Source organism: Anas platyrhynchos, chromosome 1 (assembly GCF_047663525.1).
Source record: "Anas platyrhynchos isolate ZD024472 breed Pekin duck chromosome 1, IASCAAS_PekinDuck_T2T, whole genome shotgun sequence".
NCBI lineage: Eukaryota > Metazoa > Chordata > Aves > Anseriformes > Anatidae > Anas > Anas platyrhynchos.
This window is the reverse complement of record NC_092587.1, coordinates 125,817,933-125,844,407: the sequence shown is the minus strand read 5'-3', so window position 1 is coordinate 125,844,407 and position 26,475 is coordinate 125,817,933. Positions and strand designations below refer to the sequence as shown.

The 26,475-nt window shown below is 43.9% G+C and overlaps 1 protein-coding gene across 4 annotated transcripts in view; it reads left to right on the top strand.

Annotated features, from left to right (window-relative positions):
- Window positions 1–26,475, top strand: part of UMODL1 (uromodulin like 1) — a 48,919-nt gene that overhangs the window by 9,762 nt on the left and 12,682 nt on the right. For 3 of the 4 annotated variants that reach the window (XM_072028492.1, XM_072028486.1, XM_027448566.3), the window contains exons 3-15: window positions 1,919–2,080; window positions 2,486–2,592; window positions 4,531–4,723; window positions 5,645–5,785; window positions 6,591–6,710; window positions 8,387–8,641; window positions 8,813–8,925; window positions 10,463–10,682; window positions 14,647–14,784; window positions 15,340–16,074; window positions 19,804–19,916; window positions 24,527–24,740; window positions 26,223–26,360. In XM_072028492.1, the coding sequence (XP_071884593.1) occupies window positions 1,919–2,080; window positions 2,486–2,592; window positions 4,531–4,723; window positions 5,645–5,785; window positions 6,591–6,710; window positions 8,387–8,641; window positions 8,813–8,925; window positions 10,463–10,682; window positions 14,647–14,784; window positions 15,340–16,074; window positions 19,804–19,916; window positions 24,527–24,740; window positions 26,223–26,360 (2,649 nt within the window). The remainder of the gene's footprint in view (window positions 1–1,918; window positions 2,081–2,485; window positions 2,593–4,530; window positions 4,724–5,644; window positions 5,786–6,590; window positions 6,711–8,386; window positions 8,642–8,812; window positions 8,926–10,462; window positions 10,683–14,646; window positions 14,785–15,339; window positions 16,075–19,803; window positions 19,917–24,526; window positions 24,741–26,222; window positions 26,361–26,475) is intronic. The other variant, XM_072028502.1, reaches the window with a different exon arrangement.

Sequence of the window (26,475 nt, the reverse complement as noted above, 5' to 3'; positions counted from 1 at the left end):
TCTGGTGTGATTAGGCAGAAATGTGATGTGAATCCATCCAAGTTTCCGCTGATGCGAAAATGATGACCTTTAGATTTCAGATAAATGGCTAGGGTGGCACTCAGCCAGGACACAATAGTGTTTTCTGAGATTGCACGTGACCCATTAAACCGTTTACACCACAGTTCAGCGTGGCAGAAAAGGACCTGGGTGGAAAAAGCTGCTTTGAACTTCAAACCTGCTGGAACTGCACTTGAGTCTTAGAGATGGAGAGATTTTTAATGCTTGTGTCCTGCTTACCAGGGTTTACCTGGCTCATTTAAGGGTGACTGAGGTGTTATTGTGACTTTGGACTAGAAATCAGGAAGAGCTTTCCAGAAGTAGGACCCATTTGAGAGAATGACCTGCAGTGCCAGTCCCAGAGTCAGAAGCAGAGGGTCCTGATCCATGCTGGGAAGCAGAACAGGACTACGGGGCTTGCTGGACCCAGAAGTAGTTTGGGTCAGATTGTACAGAGTAGAATTTCCTTATTTGCTGCCCAGAGCTCTTGTGGGTCTAACACCAACTCTATTTGAAAGATGTTCACAGTCCCGTTAAAGTGTATGCTCACCGGCTATACAAATAGAGTATATCAAATGCAATATAACAGTGTGCAGAGGTGCTGTCCTATATATTCTGCATGCAAAACTTCAAAGTTACATGTGCAAATAGCCTACATGCTGCTGAGAGTCTCAACTCTGCGCCTTCACTGTTCCCCAGCTTATGGGGTTTGGCACGCTTTTCAGCAGAGGTGTGGACCCCTATTATTAAATGATAATTAATTTTCTAAATTACCTTTCCAAGACCCTTGAAAAGTGTACTATGGGACCACTAGAAGGTAAAGACCATAATATTAAAACCACTGTTGGTAATATACTATTTCTTAATGCAAACATGACTGCATGCCCAGATGCAAAAGTGCCTGAAAATTATACGTGTTGAGTTCTGCATGCCATGGACTGCAGATTGAACTGAGGGTTTTTAGTGCTAAGCATGAGATCGGTTATGAAATCTGCCAAGGCTCTCTGCAATCAGTTCCAGTCTAGCATGGATTGGAGGAGAGGGGGACTTGGCCTGTGCATGTGGCAGCAAGTGACAGAGATTTAGTTTAAAACTTGATGAATCAGTATCATTTGCCTTTTTAAGAAGCCTACTTTGCTGAGGCCAAAAGTCATAGATTCATTATTCCCTTCTGCTTCTCAGAAACCTCAGATTTACTTTTATTCAGAGCCTTGGGATAACAGAAATTGGAAACCCTCGGAAATGGCAGCTCATGATAGATCTATAGTGTGCTATAGACCTTTCATTTGCTGTGGACTTTATTATGTTGAATGTGGTTTTCCCACACTGCAACCTTCTATGACAGGAGTAACTTTTATTTTTCTCTAGGCTGACTTTAATTGCCTGGTTAATGGACCAAGAATTTGTAGGATCAAAAAATTGTAACCACAAAATGAATGGAAAAGATTAAATAAAAACTTCTGATTTCTAGCGTAGACGCTACCTGTTTGCTTTGATCATTATACAGCATTTGGATTAGTCATAGCTGGCACCACGTACATTTTCTGTCTTGCAGTGCTCCGATTTCTCCACATTTAGAATCCATTTATTTATCTAATCTACCATGCTGCCTATCTATCTGTCTATACGTTGCCATTAGTGGAAAACTATGAGTTCAATATTTCTGTAGCAGAAATGTCATGAATGTGAGAAAATTCTGAGAACTTTTACACTTCTGAAATGAAATAAAGGCATTTAGGCTCCTGTTTTGTCCCCATGAAAACCTCTGAACAGACACACTTCTAAAATGAGGAGGAAGTGTTTGCTATAAATTAAATGGCATGGTTTTATGGAAACAATTTTCTGTGTTTTTGTTCTCAGAAATGTTTTTGTTACTTAGCGCTCAACAGGTCCAGTGTATTTGCCTCAAGACCTGGTATCTGTCCAATGGAGAATATGGAAACATCTGATTATCCTTGCACGTTCGATGCTGAATGTCCAGGGCTTAAAAAGTGCTGCAACTCATCCAAAGGAGAGGGCTGTGTGGATCCAAAGCCAGAGGGTATGTTACTGATAAATTCAAGACTGCTTCTAATAGAAATGTGCTTATTTTTTCCTTCTGAGGGTGGGAGTGGGCAGAACAACAACTGTTACCATAGCTCTTCATAAAACAAATATGGGAATCTGCCTTGGGTTCGCTCCAGGATATTCGCTTTCAGTGCTTGAGCCTGTGAAGCTGAGCAGGGGTTGTTACAGGTCTGTTGGACCTCACATAGCTTCTCCTCCTCAGCTGATGCTGCTGTCTGCAGCATATGGTGACTGGAGCAGTAGCTGATGGCTGCACATGGGCCCTTCATAATCTCAAAGTTAAAGTTTGCCTTGTTTTCTTGGAGCCTGCCTACAGCTCCGTAGCTTTGTATAGCATCCTACCTCAGATGACTTGGCCGTTTTATTTTGTACGCTTCAGAAAGGATATTCTGGTACAACGTGACAGTGCTGGTGAAGATGGATTTTAATGAATTAATCAGAGTGGATTCCCACCTTCTGAACCATTCACGCCTTTTGCACTCCATGGTATGTACAAACTCAGGCACCCTCGTGTGTTGCCCATCATGTCTACGTCTCCATTACTTGCTGACTACCACTTGCTTCAGCCCAGGAGGGAACCCATGGTCCTCTGAGCTGGATACCACCTTGCCAGCTGCTCACCCTGTTTTTTGGCCCTCATGTATTGCTGGTTGATGAATGTCAGTCTCATCCTCACAGGGCTCAAGTAAAATTGATCTAGCAGCTTCTATAGTAAATTTTTCAGGTCTCTGCCAAGAGGATGAGAAAGCTTTCACAGTCTGAAATAGTTTTCCTGCTTTATTCCAGCTTAAGCTCAGCTCCGTTTTGAGTTTATGACAGGCTGTGTCTGGATTTCATGGTCTGCATGGTTTAGTTTTGAGTTGAACCTTTCAAGAGAGAGCTCTGATCCATGACACTGGGAGCTACATGGAAGGTGGATTGTGCAGTGCCAGAACCCAGTGAGAACCTAGGCTGGTGGTGAGGGACCCTGTCTGGAGCAAGGGCATTTCATTGTCACCTCTCCCACAGCAGCAGCGCCTCAGGAGACAGCAGGGAATTGCTTTTTCCATCAGTCGGAGGCTCTGCCTCCTGCGTGGATGAGCAGTGGCCATGGTAACAACATGAGCAGGCCCACAGGGCAGCAGCCCGGCCTGCCTCTCAGTGCCCCAGCCACCGCAGGGAGGAAGAAACTGAGGCAACCAAAGAAAACCAAACCATAGCAAGGGTGTGAGGTGTTTGCCCTTCTGGCCCACTTCTTTAAAGAAGGGTCTACAGGAAGGAGCCAGGCCACAAACTACAGCCATGTTTGGACAAGGGGGATCTCTCTGTCCATTGAGTGGTAATTAGCAAAAGCATAAATGAACTTGGACAAAGATCCTCCAGGCCTTTTCCCTAGTACATGTCACCACCTCATGGAGAAGTCCAGACTTGGTTATGGCCTTTGAAAGGTAGCCAAGGAGAAAGTTCTCTATATCACTGTTTTTATTTCCGTTCCTCCACAGTTTCTATGTAGGTATGGGCAAGTAGCAAAGGAAACTTCTCCTATACCAGTTTAGCACTGACACCCAGGATAATATGGATGGTCGCAGTAGTGTGGGGATATTGCATGAATTTAATCCTTCCTCCTACCTGAATTCCCACTTCTGATACCCTGAAAAAGTGAGAAACCTTGGCCCGGTACCTGTGTGGCAAGGAGTAGTGGGCAGTGATCTAAGACTCTTACACTGGTTTGATACTAGGACTGTTACAGCTGGTCTAAAGCAAGCTATGGCAAAGTTGAACACTCAAAAAATAGAAAATAAGAAATGAAGATTAGCAATGAACCACTACCCAAAGGAATGTTTTCCAGTCCTTGTCTGCTATACTGACTTCTAATGCTCAGTCCATCACCATCACCCTTCTCTGGTTTCTGACTCCCAGTTGCAATGACCAGTCCTTGGTTCTCTCCAAGTTCTCAGTATCAGCCTTCTTCCCTTTTCTTTCTCCCTTTTCTTTCTATTCCCTTTGTCAGCAGTCCTTTTAGCTGCTTGACATGGGGAGTGTTGGACAGTTTGGGTGCACTTTAAAAGCCTGTCTGAAGTATATTCTGTCTATGGCAATTTTGGTGTTTAAGCATTACATGTCAAAGAGACTTTTCCATATTTTCTTGTGTTATATCCTGTCTAAGCATGTAAGATCTGACATGCAGCTCCACATCTTCCTTAACTTGGATTTACTATACTCTTACATGTAGTTACGTGTAACTCTTTTGTGAAATGTCATAATAAGAAGAGTTCACCTTGCATAAATATATAACTAAATGTTGTTGCTTTCCTGAATTTTCTGAATTGGTGCTTTCTGCACTTGGTTTCTGGTGATATTCATTGCATAGATTATGTCTCATTTGTATACAGCTGTACTGATAAAGAAATGAGATACCAAAGTGTTTGCTCACCTGTTTTCCAGATTACTGGTGCATTACAGCCCTTGAATGCCTCTGTGCACCATATCCAGAGTAACCAAGCAGAAATATACTCTGGGACAGTGGCATCTCAGGTTCTCATCGGACTGCATCAACCAGCTCCACTAGCAGAGGTTTCTTCTTCCTTGAAAGACATTGTGAAGCGTGTCTATGAAGTTATTGACACGGATGTACAAGGTTAATTATTATAATCCTATCACTGAGGGAAGCCTTTCCAGGGGGCTTCATCCCTCTTCACCTGGGATTTTGTCTACATGACTATCAATTGGCTTTCAAAAACAGAGTATAGTGGATCTTCTAACCTTTGCAAATGTGGCTGTAACCCAGGTATTATAGGATGAAGAGAGGGTTGTAGTTAATTTTGGAATAAATAGTTTGGAGTGGAATACTTCTGCTTCCTCAAATAAATGTATTTTCTCCTAATAGCATAGCCCTACTTCATATGAAAAAGCAAAGGTATTCAAGTTTGTAGCACAATCACTAGTCATATTAAATAGGCTCTTAAGTGTTTTTAGTATTCTTGGGAACCAGATATACTCCGTTTTTATGGACTTGTAATGCTTCCAGATACTTGCATGAAACAAGGAGTATTTGTTTATTAACCTACTTTTTAAAAGTTAGGTAAATATTTAAATGTGTTTGGTTTAGATTAATTTAATCTATTTATTATTGCATAGTCATCTGAATATTTTCCCTCCTGAAATGCATCCATAAGCACTATTTGTCATCACTTCTATTTCTGTATTTACTTTTGAAAACTCCTGCCAGATTTCAGTGAGATCCCTGGGTAGATCTCCTTCCCCTGCCACTGACTTCTCTCAGGTTTGGATGGCACCCTGAAACTGTAAGACAGAGCTGCTGCTAGTTGCCATCTTAACCCAATTAATCTGACTAAAAAGTGATGAGGTTATAACCGAATGGGAGCTAGTTTCAGGGAAGGACGACATTCTGATTTCATTGTGCCCACATAAATCTGGAATTGCTTAATCAGAGTTACTGCATATTTAAACAGAATTTATCCTACCCAGAGCAGGTCTACATGCACTGCAGTCTTGATGCTGCTGTCAGTATCTGTGTAAATGTTGTTCTTCTTCTTAGATGTCAATGAATGCTCCTATGCTGAATTCAACGCTTGTCCTAAGCAAAACACCTGTGTAAATCTGGAGGGTTACTACAGCTGCAGCCCTGAGAATGAACATGCAGATGTCAGCCCTCAGCAGCTGAGCACAGGAAAGGATGGTAAGAAATGTGGGTGCCACTTTGGGAAGCACAGAGAAAGTCTCTGCTGGGCTTTATTGCCAACTGCAGGAGTAACTATAAGGTAAAGTTTTCTGGAGCATGCAGTGCCCTTCCTCCTCCTGCTGGAAGAATACACAGTATAAGCCCGCTTGCTAGCTGTTCATGACGAAATGCAGTGTATTTATGTAAAAGTTCCAGGCTGATTCTCATACCTCACCTGCAGCTGTCCTTACCTGCCAATACCTCTAGCTTCTGACCCTGACTGCTTCTCAGAGCAAGTCATTCACTGTCAGTACATGTCCCCAGCCTCCCGGGGGAACACGATTAGTGACGCTATTTGTACATGAAGTCTCCTTCCTGTTTTGACTGTGTGACTGCAGCCTGCACTCCGTGGCTGTCCAATCCCACCCTGAGCTGCTGCACTGTTAGCGAGTCCTCTGCTGGAGGCAGCTGGAGTTCAGCGATGCATGAAATAATTCTCAGCACCAGTTCAGCAACGAATATAGGCATGTACTTACAGCCAACAGACACCAATGAGCCTGCTAATAGGCTTAAAGATAATGAGATAAATCAGTGCTTGCAGATCCAATGCTCTAGTTAGAAAACAATTTAACAATCCTTTAATCTCAAAAATTAAGATAATGTATTGCTTTATGCTTGTGTGATATGATAATACGTTTATTTTCGTTTCTATTTATATTACTTCTATTGCTACTCTTCAGCTGGTGAAAATGTGAATGGTATTACTTTGGATTTGCTTTGTTAGGAATGCTTTAACTCTTCGATAATGCTGTTTGTCCCTTAGGCATGGCATTGTCTACTCCAAGCTCAGAGCTGGATCCCATTACTGCTAGCAATAGCTCTCCATCTATAAATAATTCAAGTCTCTTGTCCACAACTAACCAATCTACAGATGCTGGGTGCTGTAAGTAACTTTGGATCTGAATGAATATTGTCTTGCTTTAATTCAGGCGCTTTGTGATCCCTTTTTCCTGGGGCTAGTTGAGTTACAAGAGGGTGTTCACAAAAGCTGATGGTAGTTTTGGAGTGAATCTCCTCCTACAGAAATGGCAGGAGAGTCCTGTAATGGGAGACTTGGATCAGGGGCTGTGGAGCTGTGAGGTGAGCCCTGGAGAAGCCCCACTGTTACCCCCATGGCTGCTGCTGGAAGAGGGGGGCTGGCTTGATCCACTGGTGCCTGGTGTGCTATTCAAGCACAAGTTCTTCCACAGGTAATCCAAATTCTCCAGCATGAGGAAGCACACCAGTAAGGCCTGTAGGAGGCTGGCACCACTCACTTGTCCCTGAGCTCTGCTGAATGCACATCCTGGGCTTGTCCCACACTGAGGTACAGAAGGATCTGCCTCCTGAGCTCCTGCTGGCCATGGCCACTGGGATGCTGGTGAGGCACGAGTCAAAGAACCTGGCCACAGCCACCTTGTATTTAAGTTAGCCTCTGTGAATGCTCCCTGCTATGCGCTACAGCTGTCTGAGGGACTGTGATGGGAACAAAGCCTGACAGAGTTATCTTTGTATCAGTGACTTCAGTCCTTTCAGATGAGAGTGGTCACAATCTTTTTTTAACAACATCCTGTTCTTCTCTTGTGGGAGGAAATCGCTTTAAGTAGTTCTTTGTCTAGTTCGCAGAGGCAGGCTGAATTTTCTTGATCTTCATCTTTATCCACAGCTTCTGGTCCAAACTGAAACTAAAGGAATTAGACCAAAGTCCTTCTAGAGCAGGGGTGGTATGGCTGTTAGTGCTTTTGGCACCGACCTGGCTCAGAAGCCTGGAAACAACTGTGTCCGATTGAAATAATTGAAGAAAACAACCCTTTGCCTGAGGCTAACCATTAGCATGAAGGAATGGATGTTGTGGCAGCAGCATGCTGTGGTCTCTAGTTTAGCATGGGGGCTGATGTTCTTCTTACTCGACCGCAGCTGTCTACAGGAGCTGTGCCCAGTCTGTCCTCATCATCTCAGCTCTCCCTCTAGCTGGTGGAGACAGGCAGGCCCTGCCAGAAGGCAATGCACCCTGCCCGATTTAGACACCTCCTCCTCCTTTGAGGAGAGGAATCATCTCTGAAGGGTTCTGTCTTTTCCCATTGATGTGACACTGATTGTGCTGGACTAGCATGGCATAAATAGGTAAAATGTTCACCCCTGCTTCACCCCCAGCTTGTAAAAGCTGCCATCTGTGGGTTTTTTCCAGGCATAATCAAGGCAGCCTTTACCTGAAGAGGTGCATTTTAATGATGAAAGTGACAAGCAAAGCAGGTGTAAAGACATGTAGAGTACACAGATTCACTCTTCCAAACTTATTTCTGCTGCCTGAGCCTGTAGCTCACTGTATGGTTATTAATGTTACTAGAGATTCAACACATAAATATATAGTAAAAGGAAATAAAAAGAGTAAATACCCAATTAATCAGTCTAGTGGGATGGTTCATGGATGAGGGGACCAAATCTGCTCTGTCATAATGTAAAGAGGAGCTTCCCCTACTGACTATCAAAGTGCTTGTGTATAATGGATTTGTGATATCACAGTGCTTTAAAGAAGAAATGTTGCTTTTTCTGTGATGATTCTTCCTGGGACTGCAATAGATCCCTCTGCAATTAGAAACCACCGAATCTTCAGTGTCACCTGCAATAGTTTTGAAATGTCCTGGCATGTTGAGTCTACACTAAACCATACTTTCCAAGTCCAAGTGTTCAAGGGCAAGGAGATTGTACAAAACCTGAAAACAGAGGAAATGAAAATGAATGTGTCTGGACTGGAAGCAGGAGTGATGTATTCAGTGGAGATCAGCTATGAAACCTGTGGAAAAACCAGCATCTCCCATCAAAATGTTAAAACAGGTAAATAGCCATGAAGGTGATGGTGGCTATAGATCCAACACTGACACTGTGTTCCTGGTGACTCTCAGTGCTGGGCTGTGCATCTAACATTTTGGTCTGGGTGCATCAGTTCTGACTGGATCTTCTCCTCTTCTGCTTTGTCAATCTGTGTTTTGATGTTGTGTCTTACAGAGGCTAAGATATTTGGTGTTACTATGAGGATTCTCAACTATAATTTCACTGAAGATTTCCGTGAAGCCAGTAGCTCAGCATATGAAGAATTTTCAAGACTGTTGCTTACAGAGGTAATGCTAAAGTATATCTGGGTAATGTATTTTTCTTCAATTTAGAATTTATTTAATGAAATAGAGTATTTTGTGCCTGGCTCAAATGTCCCCTGGAAATTATAATATTGTTTCCTATGACCTTTCTTTATAATTAAAACAAAATCCAACTGACTAAACAGATCAAGCCCTTGGTCTTATTAGCAATGGAGCTTATGAGAATTTTCCCTTACAGAAGAGTAAAGGAATTAGAAATCCAGGCATGCAGCAGGGACTCCTTTCCTTGGATCTTTACTTTGGCAGTAAACACACACTAAATTGACTTGAGGCTCTTTAATGGATTATTGAAATGACATTGCTGGCATTCATTTCAGTGCTGTCCTCTCCCTAAGTGTTTGGCTGCTCGCAGAGCTCTTTTTTTCTTTAAGCAGAGCGGTGGGGCCGGGCTTTCTTCTCCAGCCCCATTCATTGCATGCCCACGTGCAGCCACTGTCAATGCTCAGGTGTAATCAGCCATCAACAAAACTTGAGTCATGAACTCTGCTTCCAGCTCTCAGCTTCCCAAACAGGCAAGACATTTCAGATGTGGCAGCCTCTTACAGATTTGCTGTATAGCACAGGGCCCAGACAGAGGAATTCAGATCTTGATCCAAAACTAGACTTTCCCAAAACAAAAGGGCACTCATAAACATTTGTCAATATAAATCTGAGGGGAAAATAAATAAATAAACACTGCACCAACATTGGGGCTGTATTTTCAAAGGCAGTCCAGAAGAGGCGTTTACTCATGAGAAACTGCAAGTCAAACCTCCTGACGTGGTTTTATTTTCCACAGTTGCAAATTGCTTGCTTTTGCTGTGCAGGAGGATTTTTGTCAGTGAATCTCCTCTAAGGCTGACGCAGACCTAACTGACATCACGAAGTTGGGAAGGAAAAGGAGTGATGCCCATCTGTGTTGCTTCTGCCTCACTGGGAGCACAGCATCCCCTTCTCACTTCCTCTCTGCTTTTTTTCTTGCCTCCTCACCCAGATCTGAACTTAGGTCAGTTTAACTGCTTGTACTTAGGAATTTTTGGAGCAAACTGCCTGAATGGGAGCAAAGATGAGCTGATTTATGGTGCTGCTCTGAATGCTCAAAGGCATGCTTTTAGCTGGAGGTACAAACAAAAGGCTCAAGAACAGAGATGTCTTCTAGGGACGTGAGGCAAAACCACTAACCCCTGCCCAGCTCATATACTGACATCAGTATTTAATGCTTAGAGGAACACCATTTGTTCAATTCACATGTCTGCTTACTTGATTGGTAATCAACCATGGTGTAATTGTGATATTTCCTTGAAGGTGGGCTGTCTCAAATACATTTTCTTTTTCACCAAGGAGACTCACACCTGTGTGTGTGTGTAAATAGTCTCCAAAATATTTTGAAACTTTTCTTTTTACCACATTTCCTACTGATGTTGCATGTATATAAACCTTTAAAAACAGTACCACCGTGGTTTTAAAAATCATCTGTGTCTGCTGGGTTCCTGATTGTCACTGCTTCTCTAACTCTACTCAGATTGCGAATTCATTTCCACCCAACATTACTGCTTTATATGAGGCTGGGAAACTGAAAGTGCAGACCGAATCCCTGCGAGCTGGGAGCATCATTGTTAGGCTCAAAATTGCTGTGCAGGATCCTGGGTTTCCAGTTGATGCCTCCACCTTTGCCCCGATACTTTCTTACCTGTACAATGGCTCTGTACTTTTGGTGGATCAGCAGAACTCTGCAATAGAAGGTAATTTAAATTTTATTTATTTATTTTTGACAACAGAACAGTGTTGATATTTTGATCATGCACAGTATCACCAGCATTCTTCCTGAAAAGTACTTCATAGGAAGACAAAATATGTGGAGTTTAGATGGTTTGTTGGAGGGAAAGCCATGAAGAAGAAGGAGCAGTGGTTGTCCCCAGGTAGCTGCAGGCACCGCTTCCCTCCATGGTGTTTAATGAGGAGGGGAGCCCTTAATTTCCACATTAATTTTCCTTTCTCTCTCTCCTTTGTGAACTGTGGAAAGTTTGAAATATCTCTCTCACACTGATCTGAGGGCAGGATTACTTTGGGGTATTTGTAGCCCTTAGATACTCATGCCCTCTAAATGGTTTCGTGCTTCAAGGCTGTGGAGTTGTACTTGGGCCAGGGTTTAGGAAATCTGGTAGGAGAAATTCCCAAATGTCCTCTCAGTGAATAGGACTAAAGAAACACGTACGGAATTTATGTTAAACTAGGCCTTTGTTTGATCTTCAGTAATCACCATTTTTATCTTCAAAGGGCTAAGTTCTGGCTTCAGGTTTCCCAGCTGGCAGAGCCAGCCAGAGCTCAAAGGGTTGCCAAAGTCAACAAAATGGGCTATTCTTCTCTCTCCATGTACTGAGCCCTTAAAAGCTTATTTGCTGCAATTAGGGAAAGCTCCCTTTGGAGCTGCAGAGCATGCAGAGGTTAGGGAGGACAGGAAAAAACAGAAGAGACAAACTGCACCTGAAGCCTGCAAACATCACAGTGCTAACAGGAACTGAATTGCAAGATCGTTTACAAACATTATTGATATTCTCCTGGCTGCACAGGGGCTGTGTCCTGTGGCTGAAGGAGTGGGGAAGAAGGAGATAGTTGTGTGCTTTTTTTTTTTTTTTTTTTTTTTTTTTTTTTTAATTGCACAAAAGCCAGATGGCTTCCAGTAGCAGCACTCTTATCCAGGAGAGCAGCCAACTCCCCCACTCCTCCTTAGGGCTAGAGCAAAGTGGTCTATTTCCTAGTTCTGCACAGAGAGGCATTTGTTTGACGTGAGTTTCTTAAAGTCAGATGTGGAAAATTAGGCCAAAGAGTGCAGCGCATGGAGGAAATACGGAATCACAGAGTGGTTGAGATGGGAAGGGACCTCTGGAGGCCATGTGGTCCAATCCCCCTGCTCAACAGGGCCACCCAGAGCAGGCTACCCAGGACCATGTCTAGGTGGCTTTTAAGATCTTCAAGGAGGGAGACTTAGGAAAGGATTTTTATAATAGGCTCTATTGCTTCCTCACCCCTGAGTGCCCTGGGATGGGCCCTTTGGAAGTAAGACCACACGGCTCTTCTTGCACCTGTGGAGTGATGCCACCTGCGTCCCCAGTGGCCACCAAAAGGCAACGTGCTTGGTTTCGTGACTGTGGCAGAGGAGAGAGTTCAGCTCTGGAACTGCAAAGATGAGAAGCCAGGAGGGATAGCAGAACTGCAGGGAGTGGAGCAATGGCATTTTTCTTTGTAGTCTCATGTAATTAATAGGCTTTCTGCCATGGTTAATAGAGGCACTAAATGGTCTGTTTTGTGAGGCATGGTAAGGAAGGAAAAGGGGACTTGTGCGGAGTCAGGCCCATATAGCATAATATCATGCAAGAATATGGCAAGTGTAGGCAGCATCCCTCTCTAATACTCTGTTAGCCACCAACTGTTTTCAGTTCCAGGATTCCCTGAATCCAAAGAGTTTTCTATGGATTTCTCCTCCATGGGCTTTTGAGCTGAATTTTCAATTTTGGGTTCCCTGTGAAGTCATATGAACATTTCACATCTGCAACGTCATTTGGCAAGGAGTTTCATGGATTTTTACCCATTGCATGTACCCCCTAAAGGTACAATGTGTAATCAGAGCAAACATAGTGGTGTTTTTCTTTTTCTTTTCTTTTCTTTTCTTTTCTTTTCTTTTCTTTTCTTTTCTTTTCTTTTCTTTTCTTTTCTTTTCTTTTCTTTTCTTTTCTTTTCTTTTCTTTTCTTTTCTTTTCTTTCCTTTTCTTTTCTTTCCTTTCCTTTCCTTTCCTTTCCTTTCCTTTCCTTTCCTTTCCTTTCCTTTCCTTTCCTTTCCTTTCCTTTCCTTTCCTTTCCTTTCCTTTCCTTTCCTTTCCTTTCCTTTCCTTTCCTTTCCTTTCCTTTCCTTTCCTTTCCTTTCCTTTCCTTTCCTTTCCTTTCCTTTCCTTTCCTTTCCTTTCCTTTCCTTTCCTTTCCTTTCCTTTCCTTTCCTTTCCTTTCCTTTCCTTTCCTTTCCTTTCCTTTCCTTTAATAATGCTTGTAGTAGGACTGTTGGTTGAGGTATTTGTGGGGAAGGTACTAGCCAAAAGGGGGAGACCAGAGAGTGCATGTACTATTGCCCTGGAGCACTGAGGAGATAAGATCAGTGTTTTGGCCTGATGTGTAGCTGAATGTGGCTATCAGAGACGGGTTGCTTAAAAAGTCGTGCTAAGTAATGGGAAAGGAAACCCCCAGAGCCCTGTGGAGCCAGAGAATGTAAGTTACTTGGCAATTAGCACTGGAGCGTCTCTTGGGTGGTGTTTGAAGCTATCAAGAGCCACAGTTACCTCACAGCATAATAAGTCATCAGGGAGAGCACTTTCATTGCTGGTGCTTTAGTCAGTCCTGCATGCTTCTGTATTTCCTCCGAGTGGCTTAAGCTGTAGATTAACAGAGAGATGCTGGCCATAGGCACAAGGAATTATCTAATGGCAACAATTATCTAATGGGGGAGAAAGGAAAAAGAACTGAATTGAGGTTGGGGAAGCCTGTGTGCAAGCAAGAAGATGCACACATATGTGCATGTACACATGCTCTGTGCTTTCTGTTTCTAGACAGGGACTTTCCTTTGTTTCTGAGTAACAATCACAGTGACTAATCTCTGCATGTTTGCAGAAGAAGCACTTATGACAACACATTGTTCAAAACAATTTTCTAGCCTCTGATCAAAATTATTTGACCCAAGACACAGTGCTCAGTCTAGTTTTCTGCTCTCCCTCACTTTCTGCCCCGAGGCAGTGAATGCATGTATGTGCACAAGTGAGTGCACACAGGGAGAGGTCACAGGGAATTCACTGAGATTATTCATGTGCAAAGCGTTACTTTGCCTGTCTGCTGGAGCAGGGTGCAAATGGTAGTATAAGACTCCAGAACAAAATCCTTCAAGAGTGAAGATACTCAGCCATAAAACTGGTACATAACTCCATGGAAGGAGCATCTCTCACTTATTCAGAGTGGCTAGTGGCTGAAATTAGATTTAAGGAGCACCTTTACAGAATATTCATGCCTTGATGAACAAGGACCTTTTTTTTCTGAGACTATCAGAAAGAGGGTCACAGCTGTGTAGTGTTACCTGTGAAAATAAATGGTTTATTAAAAGAGTTTTTGCCCCTAGCATTTCCTCTTGAAGAGTGCTTTTTTTTTTTTTTTTTTTTTTTTTTTTTTTTTTTGTGGGAATTGTTTTCATTTTCTTTTACCTTTTATCTGAAGCAGAAAACAATTTGGATTCAGACTGTATTTAGTATTCCAGCTAGTGGTAGCTAGTGGTAACAGAACTATTCATTATCTGATGGATCTGGAGGTACTGTATGCAGAACTATATGCTTGTGATATAGCTGTAGTACAAACCTACAGTATTTTTTTTTGCTATAATGTTTTGAATTCTAAAAAAAAAATTAAAAAAAATCTTAAAAAGATCTGAAAAAATAATGTGTACTTTGAGAAAATATGCTTAAGAGTGCAAGAACAAATGTTAATTTTTATGTGACAGCACAACAACACAGATAGCATTCTGCAACTCTCAGAGCTTGTCTGTCAGGCAAATGGTGAAAAAGGCAGACCACATTCTTAAATTCAAATGCTGAAGAAAGGACTGATTTGTGAAGATTTCTAGCTTAGTGCAGCCAGTTGGAGGGCTGTCTGACTGGTCTGGTTTTGCTCTTACAGACTGGGATGAATGCGCTTCCCACGTCGAGAATGACTGCTCCGTGTTTGCAGATTGCATCAACGTGATGGGCTCGTACCTGTGCAGGTGCAAGACAACTGTGGACACCAATCCATCCCGACCTGGAAGAAACTGTGAAGGTGAGCAAAAGACTGGCATGTAGTTTCCCTTTGCCATGAAAATTTGGAATAAGTCAAGTTTTTCTACCTGTTTTTCTTGCAAATATTTATATAGCACACAAAGTGTATATAGATGCACCTTTGCATCTATATTGTCCCTAGCTAAAGAGAACCTCTCTGAACACAAAGATAAACCTTATATATATCTTTGCATATAATCTCTCTGAGCACTCCTTTGACAGCCTGAAGACTGATTGCAGAGAGACACGAGGCATATTTTTTCCTTTTTTTGGTGTCTGTATGCCTAATTTTTTCCACTGTAATGATCCATGCCTGCCATCCAGAAGAGGAGACCCAGGAACCAAATCTGCTTCTTTGTGTAGGCACAAATCAGATTCACTACCATAAAAATCACACATGCTACAATGACTTAATGAAATATCCGAGACCTGTTTCTGTAATGCTGTTGCACGTGTCTGTGTGGTCTCAGCCCAATTTGCAGGCCAGACCTGGCATGCCCTGGTGTCTCCTTGTCCCGTTTCATATTCCACTGCAAGTGTGTCTGTTGTGTTGCAGGTGAAATCATGAACCCTCTCACTGACACGACAGCTCTCGAAGTAGCAGACAGCACTGAGTTTGCTCATGAAGTAAGCCCTGCAACCTCTGCTTCCCCCTCTGCCACCGAGATGGTAGGCTCTGAGATGAGCACCACCATACACCTGCCTGCAGTGCTGCCCCTGGGGGAGAAGCAAGCACCTCATCATGATTCTCCCACCAGTACTCCTCCAGCTCCTTGGAAAAAAAGCCTGGCACCACACACAGAACCACACATGGACTTCAGCAGCGACAGCAGCCCCATGGCCAGGGAGCTGGCAGCCAGTGAGGAACCGGCCGTGACAGCAGAGCAGCAGACCGCCCTAAGTCCATCACAGCAAAGCTCGGTGGCAGAGGCTTCCCCTGATGCATCGCAGCAAGAGGCTGCTCTCACAAATATACCCATGGACACAGCAGTTCAAGAGCAAAGCAGCTCACCATTGTCCATGTTATCAAGTCAGACAGTCCCTAGTGCCACTAGAAGTCATGCAGCTTTTGGAGGGCCTCAAGTCCACTCTCAAGGTGGCCCCAGCACAGCTCCACCGGTCACAGGGGATGCTGGAGCTTCCACCCTCAACGCCACTCTTGACACATACACAGAGACAGGAGGAGAGAACATCTCTTGGTCTGAGAAATATACCACAACTCTGGGCTCGCCAGCTTTGCCAGGCTTCTCTTCAGCCTCCAGCTCAACGCCAAGCTCAGCTGTGGACCGCAGTGAGTATGCATCCAGCGGGGCATGTACACGTGGCAATGCACCTATGTGGGAAACAAAACCTCACTCAGAGTCCCAAAAGATGAGCAGTTGTTCTCGGTGGTCTGGGTTGAAAGTGTCTGAAATCAGTTCGTATATGCCAAAATTATTTTCTTGCAGGAATTGGGATTTTTATTTCTAAATTGGCATTTCAAAATAATTTCACTTTCTGATAATTTGACATTTAGCTTTATCAACATCACATTTCTTCTTCCTGAAGCAGACAGAGCAAATCATACAGCATGCTGTGTGTGGCTCATCAAAACATATGCTGCTTGTCCTGCTGCCACACATCTCAGTTTCTCCTGAGTACTCTGGCACCAGGCTACTGCAGCAGCAGCCCACAGAGTTATCTCAGAGGCCTGTGAGGGCAGACAACCTGCCTGCCTGTTCCCCTCCGTGGAGCATGAATCCATGGCAAAGCCCCACAAATCTCCCAGAGGGCAAGAGCTGTGTGGAAACCCATGAACCACTTTTACAAGAGCTCTACTTGAGAGTAACTGGGCTGGCAGCGAGGGCTTCATCTATTTGGGTTTGGGCAGATGTACTGCAGCTCATTAGGGGATTTTTCTGAATCATATTTCAAGGTTAGAGTCAGATTTGGCCTTTAAATTATGGTTTTGTTTGGGATAGGAATGCTGCTGTGCCTGCCCATCACTAAAGGTATTTTTTCTTTAGTGTGTAAGTTTGTGATACCTATTTCAGTTTTGTTTCAGCTTGTCCTTGTACTTTCTCTCATGCCTTTCACATCTCTCTGATCCCAAACCACACTCCTCTGTTCTTTTCTCTTCCCTTACCCTATGTTCTCATTGGTCCTCTTTAACATCTTCATCAGGTCCTCTTTAACATCTTCATCAATGATCTGGATGACGGCATTGAGTGCACCCTCAGTAAGTTCGCAGATGACACCAAGCTAGGTGCGTGTGTCGACCTGCTCGAGGGTAGGAAGGCTCTGCAGGAGGATCTGGATAGGCTGCACCGATGGGCTGAGGTCAACTGTATGAAGTTCAACAAGGCCAAGTGCCGGGTCCTGCACCTGGGGCGCAATAACCCCAAGCAGAACTACAGGCTGGGAGAGGAATGGTTGGAGAGCTGCCAGGCAGAGAAGGACCTGGGAGTGATGGTGGACAGTCGGCTGAATATGAGCCAGCAGTGTGCTCAGGTGGCCAAGAAGGCCAACGGCATCCTGGCTTGTATCAGAAACACTGTGACCAGCAGGGCTAGGGAGGTGATCGTCCCCCTGTACTCGGCTCTGGTGAGGCCGCACCTCGAGTACTGTGTTCAGTTTTGGGCCCCTCGCTACAAGAAGGACATCGAGGTTCTTGAGCGGGTCCAAAGAAGGGCGACGAAGCTGGTGAGGGGCCTGGAGAGCAAGTCCTATGAGGAGCGGCTGAAGGAGCTGGGCTTGTTCAGCCTGGAGAAGAGGAGGCTCAGGGGTGACCTTATTGCTATGTATAAGTACATTAAAGGAGGCTGTAGAGAGGTGGGGGTTGGCCTGTTCTCCCATGTGCCTGGTGACAGGACGAGGGGGAATGGGCTAAAGTTACGCCAGGGGAGTTTTAGGTTAGATGTTAGGAAGAATTTCTTTACTGAAAGGGTTGTGAGGCACTGGAACGGGCTGCCCAGGGAGGTGGTGGAGTCACCATCCCTGGAAGTCTTCAAAAGACGTTTAGATGTAGAGCTTAGGGATATGGTTTAGTGGGGACTGTTAGTGTTAGGTTAGAGGTTGGACTCGATGATCTTGAGGTCTCTTCCAACCTAGAAATTCTGTGATTCTGTGATTCTCATGTTCCTGGGGGTCTCCCTCCATTCACTCAGCCCCACTTCTGGTTCACCCACATTCATTTCTCCTTGGAAACTCTTTTTTTTGGTCGTCCAAGGGCAGCTCTGCTGCTTCTGCAGCCCCTCCTGTGGCACCAGTGCACCACCAGTCCTGATAACCAGTGCCACAGCATCCACTTCCCCAGTCCTGCTGTGTCTGGGCAGCCATGCCAATGCTTCTTTTCTGCTTTTGTTTTCTGTCTCCTTCATGTTGTATCTTTTGCTCTGCCTGGCATTGGTAAGACCAGGGAACAGAACCAGGTAAATAACCAGTTTGGGAGCTTGCTGGCTAAATGGGGAAAAGAACCATTTTGCACTGAACAACATATAGACCTGAACTGAAAAACTCCATTTACAGCTTTATTTTCTGTTCTCCCCACCCCTTTCAAAGTAGGGGACAATTAAAAAAAAAAAAAAAAAAAAAAAAAAAAAGAATTTTTTTTTTTCTTCCCTTAATTAAAACAAAAAATGTTGTCGTCACCCCCCCCCCCCCCCCCCATTTTTTTTGAAAACATGAAAATAGCTCATTTTAACTGACAAAAAACGAGGGTCATTTTCTTCCATCTGGAAAACAAATTGAAGAACTCCACACAAACAAGTTCCGTTTATACAAACCTGTTTTATTTTTCTGATGAATTAAACGTTCAGCCAAGTCATGTTGTCCAGCTTTCTCAGGGAAAGAAGCCTGTGAAGGGGTGATGCCTGGGGAACAAGATAAAGAGCCACCACAGCATTGTCTCACTAGGACAAGGCAGGAAATTCAGAGGGCAAAACCCCATTTATGGAGAAGTTTAATACAGAGCTCCTCCTTGTGGCAACATCTCTGACCTGGAAGGTCAACAGCCAACCCTTAGTCTGTCACCTCTTTCAAATACTGATTTTTATTTTTTTCTTTTGAAAGTTGCTCAGAACATTTTCCCCTCTCTCCACCAGATACCTTAATGCGGTTTATCTCCTAAATACCTGTTCTTACTTGGCTGGACAAGCCACAGCAGAAAGCAAGCCCAAATCCGTTGATCTTACTGGTGGTGGTGAGGGCTCCTTTGGGATCAGAATGGGATATCAGTATGTTGGGATAAAGGCAACCTGCTGTTGCTTGCTTCAAGCAGGCATGACTTCCACCTCTCCTCTGCGAAGCTTTGCTTGATGACTATTTCTTTTCTGCTAGCAGCTGTCCCTGATAAATGCAGTCTCCAGTACGGCTAGGACCATAAATGATGCTAGGGGTATGAATTATGCCTTTAGAAGCCCTTTCTCTTCTGCTTGTGATCACCTTCAGTGTCTGTGGTAACAATGCCACAATCAGCAATATCAAGAAATGACTGAAAACATTTGAGACTGCCTTAATGTTGTTCAGCTTATACACCTTCAGGGAGGAGGTGTACGCTGTGTTGGGATCCATCTCTTCTTACACTAGCTGTCTGAAATGGTGATGCCTAATCCCAGGCAGCTGTCCAGCCTTCCTGTGAGGACGGAGGGAGGACTGTGGAAAGATTTGCCCTCTGGAGGGGCTGGTGCCCCCCCGTTGTGTGTAGAGGGAGCTGGGAAAGGAGCTGAGGTTAGGAGAGCACTTTGTGTGCCTGAACATTGCCATTTCAGAAGCCCCAGAGCATCCAAGACAGAGCTGGCAGATATAAGTCTCACAGGACATCTGTGTCCTTTTTGAGAGGCATCCAAAGGCCAGAGAGTGTAAAGCCAGGAGCTGGACACCCGTGTTTAGGCAGTTGATCTCCTGACTACGTTTTAGAGGGCTTGCCTTCTGCTGTTATGCACACCCCATACGGCCACACATGCCCGTGACTGTCACACACTTGTCCATGGGCTACCACCCATGGGGCATGTATTTAAATTGTCTTTTTCTTACTTCGCAGCTGTCCAGAAACTTAATGGGATGGTGCGGATAACAAATGTGAAATACTCTCCGGGCTTTAGCAATGCAAGCAGTGAGGAATATCAAAACTTTGCACAGCTCTTTGTCGATGAAGTAAGTGGCTGAGAAGGATGTGACCTGCTACTGGTCTCGATGAAATCATGTCTGACCTGTTTCCCATGAAGGGTTTATGCCACATGTGCATCCCTTGATGTACCTTGGAGGTCTGAGTCCTGCCTGAGACTGCAGCAGTGTTTTAGACTGAGACCAGGATTTGGGGATTCTCTGGAGCCTCCATTTCCCCTGCTGACTGTATCTGGTTATACTGGCTTATTTATTTCCTCCCTCCGGGGTTATGCTGAAAAGTTAATGGATATTTGCAAAAAGTGCTGTGCTATCCTTGTCCTGCACAGCAGCTTATTAATGAGCTGTGTGATTATGATTACCTTTTGTCACAGCACGTTAAGGCTGACATTCCTTATAATCATCCTTCCATGTAGCCCCGTTCCTGTAAAGGGAGTGGCTTCTTGCTAAGTCACCTCTGCCCTCACCTCTAATTAGAGCACAGGGCATCAAAGCACATGGCCATGTCAGCTGCTCCTTTCGCTTAACGCTGAGGCATTGCCTCTGACAGTACCTCTCTTCTCATTTCTTGCTAAAGTTATCAGAAGTGTGTTCCTGCTGGTGTTTACTCAAACAACTCTGCTTGGAAAACCGCTGGTTGTGCTGGGCTGTTTTATTGCCTTCTCTGTCTGTGTTTTTAGAGGCCTTGATAACAGTGAAGATAAATCCATTGCTGACAATTGTCTGCCTTTTCAAACGCTGCTGAAGCCTCCCCAGACTCTCACTGTGTACAGAGTCACAGCCTGTCACCAAAACAGCTGTCTGCAGGGGGAGGCACTGGCGACACTTTTGGCAGAGCTCAGGCCAGCATGAAAACTGTAAGGAGGGAAATGTGTGGTCTGTTTAGCTGTGTATGATGTTTTCTTGGATATCATATAGGTTTCCCACTGGTTATTACTTATTTGCACCTTTCTGGATGTGTTACAGCAGCACAGCTTTCTCTGAGTGGTTTTGGCCCCAAGCTGTCACATCAGAAAACCAGCCACAGAATGAAAGGGACGTGATTAGCAAAGTGAAGAGGGAGTGATTCTCCTCTGACCTCACTTTCGTTCAGCATCACTCACTGCCCAAGGCTATTTTGGGATAGCACATTATTAAAATGGGCTTAAAATCATATATTTTCTTTGAGGGGTATTCAGTTAAATAATAAATCCAGAAAACCACGGATACAAATATGTTTGGAAAATCTGTGGAATGATTACATAAAGAAACAAAAGTAAGCATTGTGTCAGTTTTACCCACCTCTCAAAGTTCCAGGCAGAAAGCAGCCACCAGTGTTTGTAAGGCACCCACACCTTTTTCCAGCACTCCAGTTTTATGGACCAGCCACAAGCAAGGTGTGTGAATGCTCATTCCATCTACCAAAGAAAAGGAAGTTTAGGAAAAAAAAGGTCTGCATGTTTCCTTTCCAGGTTATAAGAGCCAGAAATTGATCATTTAAAGTGGATAGGGAAAGTTTCATGGGTTTTAAAAGCACTATCAAGTTCCAGTTAAATAAATTTTGCCAATGATTTGCAAAGATTTCTTAAACCTCTGTGGAGTCACCATCTACAATTGAGAGAATTTATAAATCCTAATGCGTATAATGTTCTTTAGCGTAGGGCTGTCCCAGCACTTAAGTGCCACGTGGTTAAATTGGCAGCACAGCAAATAGAAATACTGTTCCTTAAATAATGTGTAGATGAGAACGAAGTAAAAACTTGATGTGGCAACCTGCACTGTCATTGTCCACATTAGCTTAACCATCCTCCTTCCACTGCAACTGAAGAACAATGTAGCTAAGGGCAAGAAAGTTTTATTCCTCCTGGGTTTTGCTCAGCCTCTCTTCTGCAAGAGCCAAAAGGAACATCATAAGAACTAGGGCTTGTCCTCAAGAAGACAAGGCAGGAAAACAAAAGGTGTGACTTGAGAATGTGTTTGTTGTTGTGCATTAAACTCCAGAGTGCCAAAGATGGATTTGAATTCTGGTGTCTTAAATGCTGACGGACAGAAAGTGTAAAACTAATAACTGATAGTGCCTTATCAAGGTGACCCCTCTGTTGGAACTGATGTCGCCTTCAGCTGATGCAGCTTAATGCACTTAAAATAATTGCAATGAAAGCTATCTGAATGTGTGATGAGCGTTGATACAGCGATTAAGGCAGCTTCACTATTCCAGTGAAATGTCATGCCCTCTGTTAATTTGAGCTTATTCCCAATTTGGGAGGTCCTTAAAGCTGCTGCAGGTAGCAGCTGGGCAGACTTGTGCTCCAATACCTTCTTTCTGAAGGTGCAGCCAAAGCATGGACAGGGGGGTGAGCTCTGTGCGTGAAACACCATGGTTCATGCAGGATATCTTATTGTTCTGTTCATACTGATGTATCTTTTATCCACTTATTTTCAGCTTCCATAATGCCAGCACATTCCTGGCTCTGCTGGCTGTGCAGGCTTGCACGTTGGTTTTAGCGTGGGCTCTGTCTCACCCTTAACTCATACTTAATCTGCCTCTCGTTTCTTTCACCAAGAGGCATTCCCTTCCCCTGGTGCTGGTGTTAGTTCTGCTCACGTCCCTCTCTCGTGGCTCTTCTTCTGGCATACCTATTTCTTCTGGTTTGGCATTGCCAGCGTTTCCTCTGTGTGCTACAGAAAAGGCAGATGCAACTATGGATCACAAGATATTTTATTTTTCTAGCAAGAAAATCTCATAATCAAGGGTATTAAGTGTTTATTGAGTTCCTTCTGAAAAGTTCAGTCTTTTTTTTTCTTGTCTTTTCCAGCCTTACTTCATCAACCATTATTTTGATGGCCTAGGGTGTGGTATCTGTAGTAAAATCGGGCAGCCTTCAGAATAAAGGGTTTTGCAGTGTCACCTAGTGGTGGCAAATACAAATGAAAGTCCCTGTGGTACTTGTGAAGCTCTGAGTCCTGCCTTCTGAGGAAAAATATGGATAAGGGCAGAAACAAAATGAACATCATCATCAACAACAACCACAAAAAACACCCCAAACAGACAAAAATCCCAAACCTGAGTTATAAAGAAGCATCAATAAAATGAGATCTTCAGGAGAAAGATGAGAAGGGAATCCTGGTGAAGTCAGGGTAGGGCTAGGAGGATGTCACAAGTGCATGTATGTATAGTCCACGCAAGTTCAGACAAAAGGATGCATCCCAGAACCCTGTGTCTTGATGGAAGAGGAGGGGATGACGAGGATGGCAGGGGCTTTGTCCTTGTGTTGCTGAGAGCAGCTCCTTTATCATGGACACTCTCCTGTTGCACTTCTGCTGGCAGCTTCTAAGCACGATGGTAATGCCAACAGCTCACAGCAGCCTGCCTCATCCAGGCTTGAAAGCTCTGTCTCACTCTTCCTGTCACTGTACTTTTTATTTGTAAATGTGGAAGGATCTAAAAGGACTTCCCAGACATGTGAGAAAGGCATTACAAAACACAGGGATCCATGTACATGAGATTGTATGCACTCTGCATGCATTGTGGCTTGATGCTGGGGCCAGACAGGGAGTGCAAACCTCTGCACGTGTGTGTGTGTGTGTGCATGCTTTGCCTCCCCTTGGGATGTGCGGGGAGTCCTATGCAGTCCTGTTGGTTCCCTTTTTTGGGCAACCAGGGGAAAAGGGAAACGCTTGTAGATTTTTTTCCCTGATTTCTCTGAAACAGGTCTCCCTTTCTGCGTATAATGTTTTCTCAACGTGTTGTTTACAGCTGAATTACTATTAGCCTTCTGTCTCGTCTTGTGTTGGTCCTGCAAGAGGATGCCATCTGGCCTGTGTCTGTTCCTCCTTTGGCTGGTGCCGGGCCTGGAGATGGAGGGGAATGAACAGAGTTAGAAATGCCAAAGCTGTTGTGTGCTCCCTGCATGCGCCTGGGAGCCTTGCCCCATGACTGCCCTCCTGTGGGAGGAGATCTTCCCGTGGGCAGCTGCCCTCCAGAGCTACCTGACTGGAAAGGGAAGAGGTTGAATACACATCTCCAGTCTGTTTCTCTCTCTGGTGTCTCCACCCGAAGTGGAGGCAGAGAGGCTGAAAGCCTCAAGCAGAGCCCTGTTTTCCCATCCTGCAGAAAGCCGACCGTCCTGCTCTCCTCTGTGGTCAAGGAGGCTGCTTCTGGGGCTACCATGGCTAAGGCCCAGCGTGCTTCAACAAAGGCAGTGTTTTCTCTCTTAGGCTGCTAGAGATTTGCAAGGCTGCTGTGTACAGCCCGTGAATTTTATTGATTTCTCAGCAGGTTTAGTGGTGGACTTGGTAGTGCTAGGTGGTGGTTGGGCTTGATGATCCTGAAGGTCTTTTCCAACCTAAACGATTCTATGATTCCTGCAGTTTCCTCCCTCTCTTTCTGTTTTCAGAGGCCTTTGCAAGGACCTGTGCCAAATGGCAGATGAGGTATCTTAATCACTTATCTTGTTTAATGCTCACAGCTAAATATACACCATTTCCTTCAGCAGCTGTAGAGTGGAAATGTTATAAACGAGAGTGATTTTTTTCCTGCTTCCCTCCAGAGTATGAAGTGCAATTGTAATGCATAATATTACCGTTTGGGCATTGTACAATGCCAAAACTGTAATTACTTCTACCTGCCCATTTTCACATGCATTTTGTTTTTATTCCAGGTACACAAATCTCTGCCCCTTGAGGTCCTTCAGCAGGTGGATGCTGGTCTGATTAAAGTGTTGATAACTGGTATTACTAATGGGAGCACAGTGGTAAGTTTCCATTTACTGATTGCAGAAGATGTGGATATCTACTACATCATCACCACTTTCCGCGATGCCTTTGAACACAGCTCCTATTTCACAGTTGACAAGAGCAGTCTCTCCATAAATGGTAAGGAGCAGCTTATATCCCAATAGTTCTTCTGTTAGAAAGATGATAAAACCTATTATTATTCTGTATTTTGTGATGTGAAAACCTCTGTTAAACACTCGGTTGAGACACCATTCTCTCTCTATCACTTCTGCTTAGCTATCCAATATGCTTTTTCAGAGAACATCAAAAGATAGAATAAGAAGTGAGGTACACCGGATCGAAGCCAAGTAGTCTTTTTGTTTATAGCTGGTAATAATTTTATAGAGAAGATGATATGGAGATATTAGAAACCGTGGTCACAAACTGAGGGTCTTACAACCTACCAGTGGAAACAGGTCCACGTACACAGACGTAACTAGCTCTGTTTAAATTTATTTTGAAACACATTACCCCCTTCCTTGCACTGATAATTTTGCATGAGATAGAAACCAAGGAACAAATAAATGCAAATGTGAATTCCTGCACTGGGAGTGTGTGTTTCCCTCAGAAACCTGTGGGCTGGCAGTTCAGACGAAAGTACACAGCTTACCAAGATCAGCACAATGGCTTATTGTAAAACCTCATTTTCTTTATATGTGATTTAAGTCAGTAACAATAAAAATTAGTCTTCTGACTAAGTGCTGTTGAATCCTGTTCTACAAATTGATGTGTCATCTCTGAAAACAGTATCAAATTCTATATCCTCAACAAGGTAAGTTTGTCCAAATATTATTGTTATAGCCTGTCAAGTAAAATCTCAGGCAAAATGGCAACAAAAGCAAAGCATGTACATGGCCTATCCTGTACATTTTCTCTGCCTGTTATCCTTACAGCTGTGAATGTGGAAAGTTGCACATTATGTTAATTAGTAAAATTGTGGTTATTTCATGCTTTGTGGAGCGCCTGCCCCTTGAAGCTGTTTTAGAACAGATGGCTTGTTTCAGGGATAGGTCCCCATAGAGCAGGTGCTTGGTTACTGCTGCTTCCTGAATCTCGTTGATGGTGGTACATTCATATCTGAGCAGCAGTGATTAGGCCTTAGGAACAGAAAGGGAAAAAAAAATATATTTTTTCTTTCAATTAGATTGCAACTTGGTCAAGTCACACAGACCCCCCTGCTTTCCAAACTGCTTCATTCATGCTGGGCATTTGTTAAGCACCTCCTCAGGATGGTAGAATGGGAGAGGCAGGTGGTGGTGGTGCTAGAAATGTTGCCCTGGGCTCTTGGTCAGTTTAGAAGGATACGAGCTCTGCAGTGGGGTACCTACTGGGGTACAGTGAGCATCTGCTAAGCAGCACTGGCAGCACTGCTGCTGGAGGGTTATGCCAGTGTCTGTGCAATCAGGCTGTGCTTCCAGTATCTCACCTCTTCTACACCCAGTAGCTACCTGACACCTACAGTAGAGTTTCACATCTAAAAAGTGCAATTCTACCATGATATCATGATGATATGATCATGCTCCTGTTTCAGAACCAACACATTCTCATTTGTGTGCTCTCCACCTTAAATATATCCAACAGATTATGATGAATGCGAGAGTGAAGAAGATGACTGCTCCTCAGATGCATCATGTTATAACACACTTGGGTTTTACCAGTGCAGTTGCAATGATGGATTTGCTGATGTGCATCCAGAAAGGCCTGGAAGAAACTGTGAAGGCAATTTTTTTTTAATTATTATCTAATGGCTAACCTAATTCTTAGCATTATTATCTTTATTGGATCAAAGTCACACTTGCTACAGGCCTTGAAGTTTGTGAGGGATTAATTTGGT